The sequence below is a fragment of the Chenopodium album genome, chromosome 19 (genome assembly GCF_948465745.1).
Source record: "Chenopodium album chromosome 19, dcCheAlbu1.1, whole genome shotgun sequence".
Lineage (NCBI taxonomy): Eukaryota > Viridiplantae > Streptophyta > Magnoliopsida > Caryophyllales > Amaranthaceae > Chenopodium > Chenopodium album.
Genome location: NC_137852.1, coordinates 7,718,745 through 7,739,339, shown reverse-complemented (window position 1 = coordinate 7,739,339; position 20,595 = coordinate 7,718,745). Strand labels below are relative to the sequence as shown.

Genomic DNA, 20,595 nt, shown 5'->3' with positions numbered 1-20,595 from the left:
GTTTAGCGGGGGTGGGAAAAGAGTTACGGGGGAGGGTATGGATTTTCGGGGGGAGAGGTGGCCGGCGATGGGTGGGGGAGGTGCGGCGAAGGGTTGCGGGTGAGGCGGTGGTGCAATGGTGCAGTTTTCCGGTGGCATGGGGTAGGTGTGTTGGTGGTGGTATGGTGGTGTGTTGGTGGCTATGGAATGGGAATGGAAATACCTTGGGGGGTGGGGAATCAATTTAGAAGGAATTGGGGGAATGGAGAGGGTGAAGGGAATGAGAAAAAAGGTCTAACAAACACCAACAAAGGGAATGAAAGAAGTTGATTCCCATTGATGAAGACCCCCAACCAAACGGCCCCTTAATGTTTAGTACGTTTCTTTATAGTTGCAACACTTTCCTAAAATGAAAATGTCATAATGATTGCAACACACTATAATTAAAAAGTATTTTATGTCAAAAGTTGTACTATTCCCCTTATTATAATCTCATGGCCCACTAAATTATTCTTAACAATCTCTCCTGTATTTTAAGTGTTTTAATCACATGACACCCACTTTTATTAAATACCGTGATAAATGGTGTGTTGCAAGTATTAAGAAACGGAGAAAGAATTTTTTTTTTTAATAAAAAAATTATATCAAAGAAATCAATTATTATAGATAACTCGTCTTTTTGATGATGTTATTGCATTTTCAAAAGCTTTGTGCTATACTCAGTGATTTTTTAAAAATATTAGCAAATTTGATGCTGCTATTGCATTTTCATGAGTTTGTGCTGCTTTCTTTTTATAATTAAAGAGACATGATATATTTAATTACTGGTCTCTTAAGTTATCTCACTTTTTTTTTATATAATTTTTTAATAATTATTTTGCTGCTATTTATATCTATATGTGTGCAACCAATTTTAATATTTTCCTCCAAAGCTTATTAATTAAGTAAAAAATCATAAAGTTAATGTAATAGTTTTATACTTAGTACTCTAACCCATTTGTTTGTAACATGTTATTTGTAGTACTTTCGACTTAGGGCTTGTTCTGATTTACTGAATTGAGCTGAACTGAAATGAATATTTTATAAGAGAAGGAAATTAAGAGCTGAACTGGAGTGAACTAAATTGATTGGAGTTAAACTGAATTGAACTGATATTAAGGGTCTATTCACATTTACTTAATTTTAGTGCAGTCAGTTCAGCTCTAATCAGTTCAGCTCAGTTCAGTTCAGTTCAGCTCTAATCAATTCAGTTCAGCTCCAATCAGTCCAGTTCGGTTCTGTTCAGTTCAGCTCCTGATTTTCCTCTCTCATAAAATATTCATTTCAGCTCAGTTCAGTTCAGCTCCAATCAGTTTAGTTTAGTGAATGTGAACAGGCCCTAAGCTGAAGAGAACATGCCCTTAAGATTGAACTTTTAAGGGCCTGTTCATATTTACTTAATTTCAGTTCAGTTCAGTTCAGTTCAGCTCCAATCAGTTCAGTTCAGTTCCAATCAGTTCAGTTCAGTTCAGTTCAGTTCAGCTCTTAATTTCCCTCTCACATAAAATATTCATTTCAGCTCAATTCAGTTCAGTTCAGTTCCAATCAGTTCAGTTCAGTTCAGCTCCAATCAGTTCAGTTCAGTTCAGTTCAGCTTAATTCAGTAAATATGAACAGACCCTAAGTACTATTTGGCTATTATTTGGATTTTGGTGTCCTATTTTTGAATTGAAATCAATTTGGTGAAATGTAATTTTTTGTTTTTTATTTTTTTTTATACGTAGTATAATTTTTGGATTGAAATTAATAATAAACAAGACTTGGAAAAAAATATACTTTTACAAGTGAATAAGTGATCAATAATCTCCACCAAAAAAAAGTGATCAATATTGATGGTGACTCACCATCGTGAAAATCAATCCGCCGCACTTTAAGTTGGCTAATTTTTTTTCAAATGTATTGTTATATCATTTCTCAATATACTTGTATATCATTTGTAGGTTGTAGGCCTTGTAGCTAAAACTACAAAAATAACTTATTTCCTTATTTTTTTCATTTGATATTTTTTTTTTTTTTTGAAACAAATCTCATTTCATTTGATTGTGTTTATCAAATAAATCAGCTTAATTTGGCTAATTTGCTTGGCAAAGTAGTTTCATTAACACAAATTTTGGTCATTATCTAACAATACAATGCTACATAAAATTTCACAGAAATCATTGTTAATAATCCATTAAAATTACTGTATAAGATTAGAATTTAAAAAATAAAAAATGTTACATTCTTTGACCAACAAAGTTTGCTCACTGTGATTAACAGAATTTATATATTGATAATGACATTTGTAAAATTGTCTTATGTTTAGTCAGTCTATATGGTTTACGTTACACAAAAATTTAATATTGATTTCAATCCAGGTATTAAGATATACTATATATTCATTAACAACCATTATTAAACTTTAAGTCATTTTCATGCATCACTTTATAATAATATTCCTTTTACCAGGACCTTAAATTTGGAATAATTTGTTATTTTGTTATCTAGCAGCATTGCAATTCAATCACGTTACCATTGTAAGCCATTAGCAACTGCACACCTAGCCAGATTGTATGTACAGAATACAGATTAAATTAGATGTATAGTACTAATGTCAATTAAATAATAATTAGTTATGATTAACAGACCATTATTTCATGAACTTTCCCTTGTTTTTTTTTCTTCTTTCACTCATAGGCTATACGTATACAAAGTTTTAAACAAAGTATGAGGTAAATTTAATATTTTTCTCCTTTAAAAGTTAGTAATATTTTCCTATAGTAATATATTATAGCATGTAATTTGATTTTACACTCCCTCTCTAAAAATGTTTTAATTTGTATACAAATAGCTATTGTCATTTTTTTTCCACCCCAACCTGCTTCTAATGGGCTTTGATATCACAATGCAACTTCAATGTGTTTAAAACTTTAAATATTGAATATAGTACTTATTTTAAGAAAATTACTTGACCTACTTTGATTAGTACTACGTACAAGAGTGTACAACTGTACAAATATATAATTAATACTCATAAAAAAAATATACAAAACTGTATTTCTAAATACATGTAAAATCATAATGTGTTTTTCCACATTTGTAAACACTCCAATTCTTCGTTCCAAATTAGTTGATATATTTTGACTTTTAAACATTATTCACAACTTTTTATGTACAAGTAATTAATAAATTAGACAAAACAAATCACTTAGGGTTCGTTTGGCATCGCTGTGGTTTTCTAATTTTTTGGTTTAATATTTTTCAAAATAATATTATATATGTCATATAATGAATCAAAAATCAATTAAACTTGTTAAAGTCATGATAATTTTAAAAACTGACAACGAAAAAGTGAAAAAGTCCTTTTTTCTTGTTTTCCGTTTTTTGTTTTTTGTTTAAAAAAAAAAAAACAGAAAATTAAATACAAAAAATAATGCCAAACAAATGTTGTTTGATTCCTCTCAATTTGTATTTGCAAAATATCAACTTTTTCTAGTTTTTACTTCATACTATTGTTAATTTGGGATATTAATGCTTAAAAGTTATAGTTTGGCAAACATAATAGAAATGTGAAATAATATAGAATGGAGGAGGTATGTCACTATGTCGTCATTAATTCCGTGTTTGTATCCGTTTCCATACAACCTACCCCAACGGAGTAGCACACAAATGTGGTCGGTGACACAGCTACAGAACATACTATGTCACCCCTCTTATAAAATCGATCTACTACTCCGTAATCAATAAGCCTATTAGCCAAACTAAGTAATTTCATCTCTTCTTACGCTGTGTTGTGTATTACTGTACCTTCACCTTCAAAATCAAACTTAAGAATAAGAAAGAGAAAATGGCAGATGTCACAGAAATTCCAGAATTACCACCCCGCAACCCAGCACACAAGATCGTCGCCGTCGCCGCCGGCGAAGCTCATACTCTCGCACTTTCCGGTAACCCCAATTGCCATATACTTTTCAATACAATTTTACTTTATTATATGATTGAAACTAATGTGTATAATATATGCTATGAAAATGGTGACCCAAATGAATTGGGACAGGAGATGGGAAGGTATATTCATGGGGAAGAGGCACATTTGGGCGACTTGGTAATGGTTCTCAATCGGATGAGAATTTTCCAGTGCCAATTAAATGGGATAATGATGGTGATTTGGGAAATGAGAAGTGTCCCAAATTTGTTGGGGTTGCTGCTGGTGCTTATCATAGTCTTGCTCTTGCTGGTAATACTACTATGAAATACCCCTTTTAAGTGTTTTAATTTGTTGCTTACTCAAGAAGTGAAATTCTTAGTTTAGAACTTTTTTATGTGTTGGGTGTATATGTTGATTGTGAACTCGAGTTCAGCTAGCTTAATTGGTAAAGTATTTGATCGCGGGTTTATGGTTTTGGTTCGAAATTTGGTAGTAGTACTAGTGTCCTTAGTTGGTTTATATGTACCCTACTATGTACCCTATCCTAAAACAGAAATGAATAGAAAATTTGTTAATTTGGGATTTGAACTTTGAAGTTGGTATGTAATTGATTGGTTAATTTATTTATTGTACTATATTGGTTGGTATTGGAACTTCTGTCATTTTAAGATACACTTAAGTAAAATATTACCAGCCAACGCCTATATTGATAACTGTAGTCTTTCAGACCTTCTAAATATAGTACTCCGTAATACTGTATCGAAGAGTAGAAAATGTTGTTTCTTGTGTTAGGAGAGGGAGTTTAAGTTGTTTCGTGATCGATCTATTAGTGTGGAACCTAGAAAAGGCAAAGAAATTGACTTGTAAGGCTAGACTAAGAAAAAAGACCAAGAAGACTAAAAAAGAATTTAATAAGAAAAAAATGTACATGATTATGGCTATACTATGGGATCAAATTCTATGGCCAAGCTGAATTGCACTCTTGATATTTGCTTGTTTAAGGAATGGAAGCATTGTCGCTAAACTCCTAATAATGTAGAAGAGGGATCAGTTGTTGCATTGAATAATTTAAAAATAAGGACCTGGGTGTCCTACTGTCCTGTGTCTGCAAGGCCATATCTTTCCTTCTTTTCATTTTCTAAATTGGTTATTAGCGGGAAGTAAAGTAAACCTTATGTAATCTAGTTAGTTGGAACCTATCATGCTAGACACTGCTCTTTTGTTGGTTGTAGTTTTTCTCCGGATTATATAATTCCTGCATAGTTGATTGGATTTAGCCTACCTGGATTTTAAATCCAAAATTATACTTTGGTTTTGAATGCCAATGATGCTGTTTTGAGAGAAGATACTCTATTTTTAATTCTCACTCTTTATTGATTGCAGATGATGGATCAGTTTGGTGCTGGGGCTACAACACCTGTATTTTTCTCATCTCAGTCACTTATTTCAAATGCTCTTTGTATAAGCTGCTAATTAACTGAAATTCTATTTTGGGGGGGTTTCAAATTTTTTATGATTGCTAGATAGCCAACTTGGATTTGAAGGAGAAAATGTGTCAGTTCCCCATCAATTAGGTACGTTAGTTCAGTTGAATTCTCCCCGATCTCCTGGTGATGACTCAGAAGGAAAGAGTAAAAATCCACTGAAGGTAAGAGTGCAACTCTCATTCATTTTTGTCAAGGTTATGACTGATGAAGTGATGAACAATGGAGTTATGATATACACTTTTTCCTTGTTGATTATGATTACAGGTTTGTGCAATCGAAGCTGGTGGAATGATGTCATTTGCAATTGATAACCTTGGGGCACTCTGGATGTGGGGCAACATCCCACAGCAAAGCAGTCCTGATGACGATACATTCACACTTATTAGTGTTCCAAGCCCAATTCCAATGTTCGATTTTTACGGTCACACTGTTGTTAAGGTAGCATGTGGAAATGAACATGTTGTTGCACTAGTTAGTGCTGGTGAAAAACATGTCGGTGATGATCTTGTGTGTTACACTTGGGGTAACAATAATCATGGTCAATTAGGTTTGGGAGATACAGAGAGCAGATCACATCCCCAGGCTGTTGCACAGTTCAGCGAGGGATCTGCTTGGAGGGCTTATGATGTGGCTTGTGGATCTTTTCACACTGTTGTACTTACTTTCAAGAAGCAACCGAGTGATACATTAGCTAGTGTCTGTTGGACATTTGGCCTTGGAGAAAACGGTCAGCTCGGACATGGTATTGTTGATTACTTGATTTGTAGGGATTATTAATCTTAAAATCAATTTTAGTTTTGTGTCTTAATTATTGCTCTTATGCATGTTAAAATAATGAAAATCTGTTCTGTATTTGTTTATTTGTAATAGGTACAACCCAGGGTACCTCACTCCCTGAACCTGCTAGAGAATTGCCCGAAAATGCTTATTTTGTTTCCGTAGACTGTGGATTGCTTCATACAAGTGTAGTATCATCTGCTGGGGAAGTGTGGTCATGGGGGATGGAAAAGGGTCTAGGGCTTTGCCCTGATGTGAGTTTTTCGGGTGGGGATCATGGAGATGCAATCTTGCCACTGCAATTCTCATGAAATGGGAGCAATTTTCCTGACCCTGTAGAAGTTGCATGTGGGGCAGCTCACACTGTCCTAGTTGCAGATGATGGCTACAAGCTTTGGTCTTGGGGACGAGGAAGGAGTGGAGTTCTTGGTGATGGTAAGGTTAGTGATTCTTACTCTCCGACGATGGTTTTGTGGCCCCCACTATCAGAAGATTTCAGCGATGGTTTGAACATAGAGTCAAAGAAGCCTAAAGAAGGAGGTGAAAAGACAGAAGTTGATGAAAAGTTGTCTTCAGCAATGGAAGAGATGAAACTCTTGCAATCAAAACTTTCAGTGATGGAACGTTATGTAAGCGTTCTTCATGGCTCACTCTTTGCAAAACCTTTTGAAGAGAGTGATATCCCAACCTCATTGATCGAGTCTGATTCTTTTGACGTTGGAAAAGCATGGCAAGGTATGTTGGAGGCAGCAGATGGTAAAGAGCTAAGGCGTTTAGAAATGTTCTACGGAAATATGCTTGACGGGGTCAAGGATAAGATAATGAAGAGAAAAATTCAAGAGATTGTGAGGGAGCACCTTCAGTCTTCCAGTACTACTCAATATTGATTTGCCATGAGATAATTGTACTTACAAATGCAGGGATTACTCTGTTAATACATACGAAGTACGAAGTATGATCAATAAGTTGGCAAGCTTTACTTGTAATTATAGAGGATTTTGCAGGTATGCCAACAGAAATTTCTGTAATCTGTAAAATCAGTACAGTATGTCAGTTCGCAGCTTGGTTTCAAAAAAAAAAAAAGAAACGAAAAGAAAAAAGAAAAGAGTACAGTATGTCAGTTGTATACAGTTAACTACATGAAGTTTGTTTAATAAAGAAGATTGTCAAAATTTTACACAATGTTTTGGTGGTATGTCTTGTATAAATGGGGTTATATGACTTACATCAGGTGGTTAATCTGATCATGGAGTTATATTCTTTGGTAATAATACTTCTCATTCTTTTGTAGAATGTCAGTTATAATGAATGCTTTTAAAAAGATAGCAGGCAGACAATAATTTAATTTCAAAATGTTTAACCTTGAGGTAGCAAGTTCGAATTCTACTTGTACAGGCAAGACAAGCCGCGACAAAGAGGATAGAACATGGCTGGGGTCACTCAACAATGTTCATCAAGAATGAGGTTTGTCTTATCTTATTCAATATTATCATTTATCTATAATCATCTTTTGCATAAAGCTGTCTATAGATGCGTATGGTGTGCTCCATTCTATTTTCATCTCTAGGATTTGTTAGCACTCTACTTAGCGTGCTTTTTGTTCACATGAACTTATTAAAACCGTACTTACTAAACCTGATTGGATTTGATCGGCCCTGATTTCACTTATGTTTGCACTTGATTAAACATGATCAACCATAACTAGACTTAATGAGCTCAAACACTTTTTACTTTAACGGTAAAGAGAATACACCCTTATTTGATAATTATGTCTGAGCTAGCAAACGGGAATTCTGATCAAGTTTGTTCGAGATTTGAGTCATGTTCAAGTATGCTATTTATGAGTAGGATCGCGTATTGAACCGGTCTATTTAGGGGCAAATCCAAATTGGGATGGTTTAAAGTTAATAACTTTGGGTTATTTAGTGTGTGAATTTTCAATTGGTGTTATTAATGTTTAGTTTCATTTTCAATTCGATCGGTTACAGATTGGATATGGGTCGATCTAAACCAGTCAAAATCAATTATTCAGTTGTTCACACCTTCACGGGGTCATCTAATCATCCGTGACCTGATAATCAAATCTCTTTCCCTGGATCTTATCATCACAAGTCACAAGACTACAAACTAGTACACCTTTTCGCAGTTGAGAACAATAATGGGAATGTGACCAACTTTTAATTCACTGCTTTTTTATCTCATAAATTTGGAATTTTTCTCTGCATTCTCTATTTTATTATTCAATCATCATAAATAAACTAAGGCAAAAATGGAAGCCATTAAATTATACCCAAACAAACTACCATTCTTCTTCTTTCTATTAATAGTAATTTTACTATTAGTAGTCCAAATCCAAGCTATTTATCCAATTAATTATAATTTCTCTAAATCATCCATTAATCCCAACAAAATTGATCCTTATGCATTTCTCCACATTATTCCGAATTCGGACGGGTCAATAACCCGAATCAAGCAATTCTACCCGACCGTCCCGCCCAATACTTCTACTTCCCTTGCATTTTCTAGAGATGTCCCTCTCAACCGGGTTAAAAACACATGGGTTCGGGTCTACTTACCCAACAAGCCCGGGCCCGAGCCCGTTATGAACCTCCCCATCATGGTGTTTGCCCATGGTGGGGAGTTCATTCTCCTAAGCACGGCCACCCCTCAATTCGACGCGTTTCTCTCCAACACCGCGAGCAGCCTCCGTGTGCTAGTGGTCTCAGTTGAGTACCGGCTCGCCCCCGAGCATCGCCTCCCCGCCGCCTACGACGACGTTTTGGAGGCATTGTATTGGGTGAAGGATAAGAAGGATGAGTGGGTGACTAAATATGGGGATGTGTCAAGGTGTATCATTATGGGGGAGAGTGCAGGGGGCAACATTGCGTACAACGTTGGATTACGTGCTTCTGAGTTAGTTAATGAACTAAAACCGTTAGTTATACGAGGTTTGGTTTTAATTCAACCGTTTTTTGGGGTAACTAGTCAAACTCCTCTTAAACAAGGTGGTTTTTTTCCTTTAGAGGTGATTGAGTTGCTATGTAAGTTAACTTTACCACTTGGGACTAGTAGTAATAATCCATATTTTAACCCGATGTTCGGTGGCGGGTCGAGTAGTTTGAACAAAATTAAGGATTTGGGTTGGCGGGTTGCGATTGCGGGTTGTGATGGGGATGGACTTTTTGATAGGCAAGCAGAGGTGTTCGGGTTTCTTAAAGATAGAGGGATTGATATTAGTAGTTATTTTAGTAATGGATATTACCATGGTATTTTTGTTAGTGATTTTATTGAATCACAAAAACTGTTTGAATTTGTAAGAAGTGTATTTTCTTCTTATGTAGCTTTTTAAATAGTATTTGACTATTTGTTACCAAGTACATTCTTCTAAGAATTATATGTTTGTCTTAGTTGTCAACCAATTATTGTGAATTGTAGTAAAAGTTTGGTTATTTGTAAGAAGTACGAGTTTGATTTTTTTTTTTTTTTTTTTTTTTTTGACAAGAAGAGAAAGGATTTCATTAATGAAAGATAGCCAAACGGCACTTACAAACAATTCCGAGGAAATCTAAAATTTCAATACAAATACAATTCACCTTAGAACTAGTTGCATCGTAGATTTGATCAACGATCGCCTTTATAAAAATCTTCATCTGAAGCAATACAATCTGTGAGTTAGCACTAATTCGGCTTGAGATCCACATATGAATAGTTGTTTGGGTGAAAAAACTCATATGGCCTTCTAGACACTTTTGGAGATTGTGAAACCCTAAATCTTCAAACTTTGACAGACGAACAAACAAATAAATTAAACCTAATAGTAGATCAAACTTCATCATAAAGATGTGATCTTTTATTGAAAGCAATTAGAAAGTTTTTTTGGGGCTTACCACCGGTAAAAATACCGATGGAAGCCCCCTACAAAAATTTACAATTGAGATCAGAAGAAAAGAGATGGAAGAGAAAGAGAGAGAAGGAGAAGATTGAAGGAAAACCTTCAAAAAAAGAAGAAAAATCTAGCAATGGAGGCTAGAAAAACCCTCCCAAGGGAAAAACCCTAGAGGGAACAAAAAAACCCTCCCAAGGAGAAAACCTAGAGGGAACTTGTTTAGTATTACGAGTTTGATTATTTTAGTTCAAATGAATACATGGGAAAATAAATTGTTACACCAGTGATCATTATGCCCCTATTTAAGGCGTTTTTTTTCTCTTTCTTATGATGTACTCATGTACACAATATACTATAAATCTATGTTATGTATAACAAATATTCTCAATAATTTTATGTAACATATCTTCTTGATTTTGGTTCACTTAAGAAGTAAAATTTGCTAAAAGAGTATTACTCTCTCCGTTTTTTTATAGCCTAGAGATGAGATTACGCAGAGTTTTAGGTGGTCTAATAAATAAAATGTTAGTGGGGAAAATCCAAATAGAATGATGCGAGTAACTTTATAAGTTCTCTTTCAAATTGACACTACTAACTAAGTTATAGATTAAAAACACATTATAAAAACTCATTTTCAAAAGTTGTCAAATGCTCCAATCAATCTTCTCAATACATGACCTTTTAAATAATTTTTTACAACGTTTATAATCACTATATTAATCCCGTGTTCGATCCCCCGCAACAACAATTGGGGGGGAACTGGAACCTTACCACCCAAAACTTATTCCCGAATCCGGATTAGTCCAAAGAGTAAACCGGTTGGAACACCAAATAAATAATTACTATATTAATTAAGTAAAATATTATTATTATTTTTTTTAATATACACTACTCCGTATCAAAGTACATTAATTGATATGATATGGAGAAAATTTGATCTATTTTAAAACAGAGAGAGTATTCCGAAGTATCAAGTGAAAGTGAGAAGTCAACATCCCACCGGTGCAAGTCAAAGTGTCAAACACAAAAAAAAAGTAAAAAACTCAGTCCACCTTCCACAGTCTTCTCTACACTCCCATTCCCAATTTCCCTCCCTTAAACAAAACCCCCAAATTCCAAAACCCTAATCCAAACCCTCCACCGTCAAACATGCCGGCACCGGCGGCGCCGGTACCAATTTCCGACGACCAACTCTCTCTCCTCCCACTTCCACCATCTCCTCCACAACAACCCATAGTCTACCCTCTCCTCCATTCTCTCTCCTCCCCTATTTCTCGCATCGCCATCTCCTGGTCTCGCGGCAACTCTCTCCGACTCTCTCTCCTCCCTCAACCTTCCTCTAATGGCGGCGATGATTCTTCCGGTGGTGGTAGTGTGGTGGAGGTGAAGCTTTCTGCTGGAAATAGTGGAATTGATGATGATTCTCAATGGAGGAGGATTGTTTATGGTTCTGTTGCTCCGTTTGCGATGTTTCAGAATCGGAAAAACTCGGTTTTCGCTTTGTCTAAGCTTTCTTTGCCCAATGTTGATTGGTAATTTTGAGTTTTGATTATTTGCATTTTTAATTGAATTATTATGATTTTTTATTTCTTATGGTTGAATTGTTATTTGTTATCTAATTTTGTGTCATATAATCTTCATGACTTATATACATTACTACATTGTCGAAAGTTCGAGCTTTGATTATGGTTTGGTTTACTTGTTTACGTGTGTTAGAATCTGTGATTTTGGCATGTTTCTGGATAGAGTTCATTATTGCATATGATGGAGAGATTATTATAAGGTAAATCTAGGTTGCTATACAATCGGTCACAATTACTGAACAATGTTAAGAGTTTTTTTTTTACTTTTTGGCACATAATGGAAAAAAAGTTGAGTCAAGCTCAGATCTTTTGTTTGTGCATTTTGTGTTCGTTGTCTTAGGAGATTTGCTTTTAAAGCTTATATTGGTTTCTATTGTGGGTTTAATTGCTCAATAATGGTTTAAGAGTTGACAAAAGATACTTGAATTGAGTGCCACAGTGATATTATAATAGGATTTGGGCCATTTGGCAATGCTTATCGAGGACCTCCTTACTGAACTTATGATAGGTGAATTTAAAGGATGACTTAGAAGTGATGTAGTGATGTAGCAAATGGAAACTTTGGTTTTTGATTGGTTTAATACTTTCAAATGTGAGTCTATGAATGGTAATTGGAATTATAGGAGGTTAAAGGTTTCAATATCGAAGCTTGATCGCAAATCACTAATAACTCTATGAATTTGTCCTTATTAATGCAGGACAATTGGGCTCCAAGTCCTTTTTGACTTGATTTGCTTTCAGAATGGGGAACAGACTGATAAATAATAGTAGAAAAATGTTACATTGAAGCTATTTCACGTTTGCATCTTCTTCTAAGCGTGGAAATCTGTTGTATTAAAATATTAGACGATGGATCCTGACATCTAGTTATTGAACACTACTGTAATTTGATGCATCAACTATTCAACTGCAATTTTGTCGTGTTGCGTTTGTTTCTAAGAGCTCTTGAATTTCTTGCTGTATGCTAGGTTGAAATTTGCTGTTTTGTCTGTGCAACTGTTTTTTGACTCATTGATTAGTGTTAACTTCATTAAGTTTTTACATATTTTTCCCATTTAACGCTTAGTTAGTTGCATGCATTATATCTTTTGGGATTGGTCATTCACAATGTTAGAGATGACCAGGTGGGAGTATGTCATGGAGTATAGCAAGGAGATAAACTCACTTCTTGGTACAACAAAGTCAATGGCTAGTTCAATTGTTGAAGACCCTAGAAGAATTCTGATGGTAATCATGTGAGAGTATTTTTCTATTTGAATTTTTGTGTGGCCACATTAGTGGAAGTGATTAAAGAAGTAATATGAAAATGAATGTTCAATTGTAGCCATTAGTCCCGGTTGTTGACACTTTTCTATTTCAATTGAACTTGTGCACTCTTATGTCCTTGATTATTTAGGTAAATGAAGAACCAACAAGTTTAAAGGCTGCATGGGAGCTACTGGAAATCTTTTATGCTGACAAACAGTCTCAAACTTGGCTACCTGAACGTCTTGTTGATTGGCTAGCTGTAAAAATCTTTAGCTTTGTATCATGTTACAGCGTTTCAAATTCTAGCACCTTTGCTTAGTGTGGCGCTCAAATTCTGCCTAATTACTATTATTTTCTGTTTTGTTCTGCCAGGACTATGATAACCTCTTTTCAGAAACTCAACATACGGTGTACTCAAAACTTTTGGATTTGCAACATCATCTTTTGCATTTGCAGGTAGTTTTCTTATGCTAAATGTTCCTCCTAGCTGCATTTTAAAATAAAAAAAATCAAATATTGTAGAGGACCAATGTACAAATTGGCATTGTGCAGGCTCTTCAATCTAGCATGAATGTTCCTCAAAAAAGTTAATTTAGCACAAGTTTTGCTATTTTTGTTGGATTAAGGCTAGATAGAAATACACCTTGGGGTTCGAAAATGTTTTTACATCCTGAAATTATCTATATGCAGGTGGTTGAGGATGATCCAAAGTACTGGGATTGTTTGTCATCAGCGCTAGCTCTTGGCTGGTTGGATATTGTGGTATGTGGATTTGAAAGCAGTGTGGCATGAGTGCCTTCAATAGAACTTAATGTTTGATCCCTTAATTGTTGCTTGCAGGTTAAACTACTACGTCTACACGGTTCATATGAACTTGATCAGATCGGAAAACGTGAGGTAAGGAAATCAGTTGTTCTTTCCTATTTCATGTCCGTGGCTCTTATTAAAGTTCTCTAGTACTACTTCAGTGTTTCCTTCACTTTTAGCTTGTTGTCTTTCTGGTATCAAACTGTTTCCTGCTGCATTCCTTAAATTTTCGAAGAATGAAGTCTTACAATGTATGACAATAGCTGTCATATCGCTTGAGGAAGTGTTTTCTTGGTATGGCAATAGTTGTCATTGTTGCTTTAGTCGTGTGCTGACTGCTGAGGGGACTGGAAAGTTAGCATTCTACCCACTGTACAGATAAACTGCTGAGAAGAAGCTTAGATTACGATGTTAGACATACTCATGAGTCTCGAAACACACTAACATTGTGCATAATCTTCCACTAATAATAAAATTATGTTAACATTTTGAATTCAGCTGTTCTACAGCTTATTATATGAGATGGCTGGAGCCTAAAGATGATATTTTGTGGGACTTTCAGTCTGTTACCATATTGATATTTGATACTGGACATACTTTTCTTAAAAAACTTTCTAGTCCTGTCCCTCGGGTCAATGAGGAGATTCATCCCAGGTGTTACGACCTGTATGTCTTAATCACTTACACTTTAAGCCCTTACAGAAGTTTTTATGCAATTCTCACTTTAGGAAGAATGATCGGCAAGAAATGATCACTCTTTCTGCTTCCTCTGTGTGAACCTGCCTTATCAGAAGCAGTACTTGTCATGATGGATGAGGATTACTCTGCTTGATTAAAGGACCTTGGAATTAAGTAGTTGAGACAACCTTCATGGGTTCGTGCTTCACCAGATGATGCTTTGCCTACAAATCTTCTAGTCTTGACACTTTGTAATTTTTGTTGCTGGGACCCCATTTCTTCAATGTGAACATCTTCCCAAGTCCCATGCATAAAAGGATCATTCTGCAAACTCTCTGTGGTGGCAATTTGGTGATCAACGCATGTTATGCATCTGTATTAAGCTCAATTATTGCTGCTTTTTCATGCTTGTGCGGTTTTGCCATTGAACCTTACCAATGAATGTATACTGTAATTAATCTGGGCTTGTATTGTGATCTGCTGGAAATTATCTTTATTCTGCATGACCATCTTGTATATGATACATCAAACATCATATGTTTGTCCTTTCACATTTCTCGACATGCTATTTCCATTCCACAAGTTATTGGGGATAAAGAAGCTGCTGATGGTTTCTTGTTAACAATCTGTGTCCTAGAATGAATGTCTTCATGCTGTTTGATGTCCCATCTTGTATATGATACATCAAACATCATATGTTTGTCCTTTCACATTTCTCGACATGCTGTTTCCATTCCACAAGTTATTGGGGATAAAGAAGCTGCTGATGGTTTATTCTGAAAGTGCTAAAAATCTCTTGTTAACAATCTGTGTCCTAGAATGAATGTCTTCATGCTGTTTGATGTCCCATGGTAGACACTGCTTTTTGTTACGTAGTAAATTCATTTGTTAACTTTTTCTTGGCATCCCTCTCTGAATGCTAAACCTTCAATTTGCAAGTGCAAATATCAATTATAAGAGGGTATATGAAATAGAAGATTCTTTTATGGTCATACATTTTATGTATAAATCACTCTTATTTATTTCTGATCAAATAATGGGCTCACAATTAGACTTTTTTTGTTTGTGCCTGTATTTGGAATAGACAGAAAATGGTCTGGTTGAAGCAGTAGTTGTTCTTGTTTCAAAAATGCCACGTCTACGTCCTGAATTGCAAGCTGGAAGATTGGGGGAATGTTATAGAAATAAGTCTGACTTCATCAAGGTATATCAATGATCCTTTCATAGTTTATTAATAGCTGCTTCTAGGCCAATTATGACACATGGATAATGGGCTCTGTTTTATGCTGATGTTGTATAAATACCTAGGGTTGGGAGAAATGGCGGGCACGAGTTACTAAGCTGGAGTGCAGTTCTTTCTGGGTTGATTGTGGCCACCAGAAAACCAGAGAGGGTTTGAGAAAAATTCTACAGATTATGCTGGGGAACACTGAACATCTTTCTGCTACAACATACAATTGGGTTGAACTTTACATATCTCACTTTCTATACATCAGGCCATTCACAGTGGTTAGTGTTAATGATACATATATAAATACTATTTCATTGAAAAACTTGGTGATCTACTGTGGTAAAATGTAGTAAAGAATTTATTTTGAATCAGGGGTTAGAAAGTTTGTACGGCCTGGCCCAGAAATGCATACAGTTGAAGCCTGTTTCTCATCCTCATAGTTTGATGGGACTTATGGTTGGGATTCTCGGAGATAATACTGAGGTGGGGCATGTGATGCTATCATTTTCTGAATTCTTTGTTTTCTTTATGATGTACTTTTTTTAATCTCTCTTGTTCAAAATATGATATACGTTAGCTATTAATACATATTTAGATTTGGTCTACGTTAGCTATTAATACATATTTAGATTTGGTCAAATCATCTTGGTATTGTGAAATGGCATTTATATTCCGTTGATTATGTATAATGGTCATAATATAATATGAGTCTGATGTTGCATTTGTAATGTAAAAATTGGTTATGTTATTTTGGATTTGAGGCAGTTAGTAATTCAGCTGTTAATGTTCTCTCAAGTCAAAGACCTCATCTTTGCTGCTTCTAATTATGAATTTTGTTTTCTTCTTCTTCTGCTTACTTTAGGTTGTCTTGGTGGAATGCTCGAGAGCTTTTGGCCCTTGGTGAGTAGCTATGAGCATATTATTATCATATTTTGTAGGCTTCACTGGAATTGTTTGGTTCTTTCTTCAATGGAAACATCAACCTATGATCCATGAAAAGACGATTGCAATTGAATTTTAGTTTAGTCATTTCTTCTTGATTTGCATCCTTTTCTTTTCCCTTGTTGATTTTGATGTTAATCAAGAGGCAGTGACCCCATTCCAAAGCATGATGTTTTCTTTCAAATTTCAATCAGTGATAAACTAATTTGCTTACTTGTAGGATGGTGACCCATGCTATAGAGTTGTTGACTGCTGGAAATGATCAGTCAGAAATTCTTTTGCATGAAGTGCGCCAGAACCTGGGAGGGATTAGTATCGAGGAGCTCCACCGGCTTGTATATGCTCAAGTTCTGGCTTCTCATCAATTAACTTGGCAGGTGAGTATATGCTTTATTGATGAACAACTAAGAACTAATCTAATGTGATGTTTGCATTTGACAACTATCTTATGCCTTCCCCCCCCCCCCCCCCCCCCCCCCCATAATGTTGTGATCAATAGTGTGTTAGTGGGGTATTGAGCAGAAAAAGACTTAGAAACTATCAGAAGACGTTAGTTCAAATAAGTGCCCAATGCTTTAAATAATTTATGGCATCTTTGGATGAGGAAATTGAAGTGAAATTTAAGAAGCTTTAGTGTTTGTATTTTGGACTAACTATTTTAGTCAATGATGTATAGTTTACAGCTATAAATACCATAGAGTTGTAGTTTTGTTTGCTGATTTGGACTATAATTTCATAAGTTCTGGATTTTTGGACTAGATTTGAACTCAGCCTGTTGGATTTTAAAGTCCAATTTTGACTCCTAAGTTTCTACATAAATTTAATATGCTCCATGTCTTAAACTTGTGATATATTAATTTGGTGGGATAGCCATAAGATTGGACTGTCAGAGATTATTTGTGTTAACATTTTCTTCACAAACATATTAGCTTTAATTAGGTTGCTTATGCAGTTATATGTTCGATTTTGAACAAAAATAAATAAATGAATAATAATAGGGTCGGGAGAAAAGGGAAAAAATGGAGTTGAACTTGTGAAAAATTGTTTGGACTGGCCTTGTTCAGACTGAATTTTGACTCATACAAATTTGGACTGGCCTTGTTCAGACTGGATACTCATACAAAGTATATTAGAGTTCAGAATTCTCTGGACTGAATTTGGACTGGGTAAAGTTCAATCCAGTCCATCCAGTATACCCCTAGTCCCCTAGAGGCTTGTGACCTTGTGTTGAGTGCATTCTTGTATCTTTTGTTGGAGCATATTTGCCATTCTAATCTCATCTGACTTGTTCCCAGATTGCTCCAGTATATTTGACATCGTGCAAGCCAGGAATAGGCATGTTAGAGATTTTACTGTATAGGCAACCTGTACACTTCAAGCAAGGATTGCTCAAAGTGAGTATCATGTTGGATAACTAAACTATGGCCTCCTTGACTTTTTGCTGATTTCTGATAAGTTGTATTTGAACAGAGCCTAGAGATCTGCCGTTTATATGAACTTGATGATGTCAGCTCAAATATCATGAAGGTATGCCTTGATTTAGTTATGCTTTGATTCTGTGTATTGTTTGAGTGCCTGAAAGGCATGCTATTGCTCATTGATTCTATTACAGTACATTAGTAAATCAAGGAAGATAATCCTTGCATAATTCTAGAATGACGTAGTAAATCTGCCCCATGTCAGATTGCTGGCATACATCACTGGAAGCATGGTCGAAAGGGGTCTGGTATCTTCTGGCTCCAACAAGCTCAGGATGAAATTCGTCTCAATAAAATAGCTCAGCAGTTGTTTGATTTTGTTGGGAAATCAATATCTGAAGAGAGCTTCAAGGTAATAATTTTTTGATTTGACCTACTAATTATAAATATTCCATGCCATTAAAATTCTGATGCTCATGTACTCATGTGGCCTTAATCTTGAATTTCATTTAATTTGAAGGACTTTTATGATTTCATTTTTGCAGCAATGGGAAGGATTGATTGAATTGTTAGGTTCTGACACAAGAACCGCCGGGGGTCTGGAGTTTCTGCACAAGTACGTTGCTTACCTAGTCCATATATTCAGTTCATACATGGAGGAGACATATATAGACATTTTATTCTTGTAATTTGTCCTTGATTTGCTAAGTTATTTATTCTAGTTTCATTTATGCCCTTAATATTATTCAGGTACAGAGATTTCAAAAGATCCCTGCAGCAAGTTGTTGATGGAAAGGCTACTGATGCTGCAAGGCAAGCAGTGGAATCCCTCATTATGGTAAAAATTGTTTATAATTTCCCAACTACCTTAGATCTGGAAACTAGTTCTTTATACATGGGAGGCCTGTTTTATTTGTTACTTGGCTTTTACTTTTACATCCATATTATGGTGGCTACTTGATGTGCATCATACCTGTCTCTTTAGTATTCTTGCTAGATATTATGGAGTAAAGGCCCTTTTTAAAAACTTCTAAGTTCTAACCGCTATAAGTAGTGGATTGACATTCATCCTTAAAAAGGAAGAGATAGTTGTACATATCCCCATTATTGCCATCATTTAAGGGGATCTTGTCACTATATGTGCTTGCATAACTGACTTTACAGAGTGACCTTGTCATGTTTAGTAGATCTCAATCTATAATGAAGAAATGATAATCTTCAACGGTTCTACCTCTCCTCCTGACCTCTCTTCTGTTGGCATTTACAAAAGTTTTTGTTACTATTTTGCAGCTCATGAAGAATTCATCTACGCCTCAACGATTCTGGTTACCTCTTCTTTATGACTCGGTAAGATAACTTCTAATATGTCATGTCTAGGATTGTGAGGCTACTGTATGAGCGAAGTTTTCATTTTTCTCCAACTTTGTTCTGTAGAGGAATTTTAATTATGTAGCTCATAGGCTGTTTCTCTAATAATGACATGCTCTTTTATGTTGTAAGTTTAATGACTTTGTTCATTCCCATCAATTCATAATTGCTGTTATTGGCAGTTGAAACTGCTCACGTGGCGAGAGGGTCCTCTTCTTGATGTTGCACAGACCAACTTATTGCTGAATAAGCTGCAAGAGTTGTCTATTGCGAGGATGCGCCCTGATTATGTCGAAGCTGACCTGCCAACCCAAGCATTGAGTTCTGTCCGGTTGGCTCTTGCTACAAATCTTGGGCGTGCTATTCTTGAAGAGCAGTGACATTTTGTATAAATTTGAATGAATTCAGTCATGCATCACCACTTTTCAACCGGCCTGAAAATTCTTGGCATGAAGCCATCAACAGATCAAACCAGATATGTTAGCACTCATTACTTCACCACCGCTTTATCCTCGAAGTTGTCTGCAAGTGACAAGGCTATATGCGTGGAAAAGGTGTTCCATACCAAATAGTCCTGCTAAATTAATTGTGTAATGGTTCATCTGCTATAATTTATACCCATCGAGCCCTTTGCAGTTGGTAAGAGATGTAACACTCTGTGATGAGGGGTGACGGGATTGGAGCTAGGTAAGGAATGTAACATTAGAGCTTTGTAATTTGTACAAGTATAATTAGTGGTCATAGTAGAGATTTTGTGTAGATGCTACTGAAGAAAAATATTGTGGCGAGTGAATTGTTTTGACAGCAAAAGGGAAAACACCCTGGGCATTGAAGGGAATGTAAAGTTGCATCATAGTGCTAAATAGATTGATTTTGGATTTGATAAAGAGTTTTGCTTTGTACTCCCTCTATTTTTAAATACTTGTTCCATTTCTATTTTTTGCACTATTCATTTGTCCTACTTTGACTAATGTTTGTGATTTATACATAACAAAAAATATAGTCTTGTAGGTACTTGTTAGAATCATCTCAATGATTGAATTATTAATTTTCAATTGTTAGAATTTATACTTATTGATTATTAAAGATATTAGTGATCAAAGTTAGCATCGACATGCGTGTCCAAGAGAAATGGAGCAAGCATTTAAAAACAGAGGGAGTAATTACTCATTGCTTTAATGTAGGGCGAATTTGACTCTTGAAGACAATGCAGTGCAAGTCTTATTTCCTTGAAGCTTTTGTAAG

General features: G+C 35.4%; 1 protein-coding gene and 2 pseudogenes across 2 annotated transcripts; all 3 read left to right on the top strand.

The window, feature by feature from the left end:
* Positions 1–3,655: 3,655 nt before the first annotated feature.
* Positions 3,656–7,439, top strand: LOC145594726 (ultraviolet-B receptor UVR8-like; annotated as a pseudogene). The gene is made up of 6 exons (XR_014102864.1): positions 3,656–3,944; positions 4,055–4,234; positions 5,309–5,344; positions 5,449–5,573; positions 5,677–6,154; positions 6,283–7,439. The product of XR_014102864.1 is annotated as an ultraviolet-B receptor UVR8-like (transcript).
* A 959-nt stretch (positions 7,440–8,398) lies between these two features.
* LOC145595119 (carboxylesterase 20 pseudogene) lies at positions 8,399–9,661 on the top strand (annotated as a pseudogene).
* Positions 9,662–11,164: 1,503 nt separating this feature from the next.
* LOC145594521 (nuclear pore complex protein NUP85-like) lies at positions 11,165–20,292 on the top strand. Its single transcript, XM_081650830.1, has 18 exons — positions 11,165–11,607; positions 12,783–12,885; positions 13,055–13,165; positions 13,279–13,362; positions 13,597–13,668; positions 13,747–13,803; positions 15,476–15,595; positions 15,700–15,900; positions 15,995–16,105; positions 16,485–16,522; positions 16,785–16,941; positions 17,860–17,958; positions 18,035–18,091; positions 18,248–18,394; positions 18,528–18,598; positions 18,733–18,820; positions 19,273–19,329; positions 19,533–20,292. The coding sequence occupies exons 1-18, from the start codon at positions 11,225–11,227 to the stop codon at positions 19,728–19,730; spliced, it is 2,154 nt and encodes a 717-aa protein (XP_081506956.1). The 5' UTR covers positions 11,165–11,224; the 3' UTR covers positions 19,731–20,292.
* Positions 20,293–20,595: the final 303 nt, after the last annotated feature.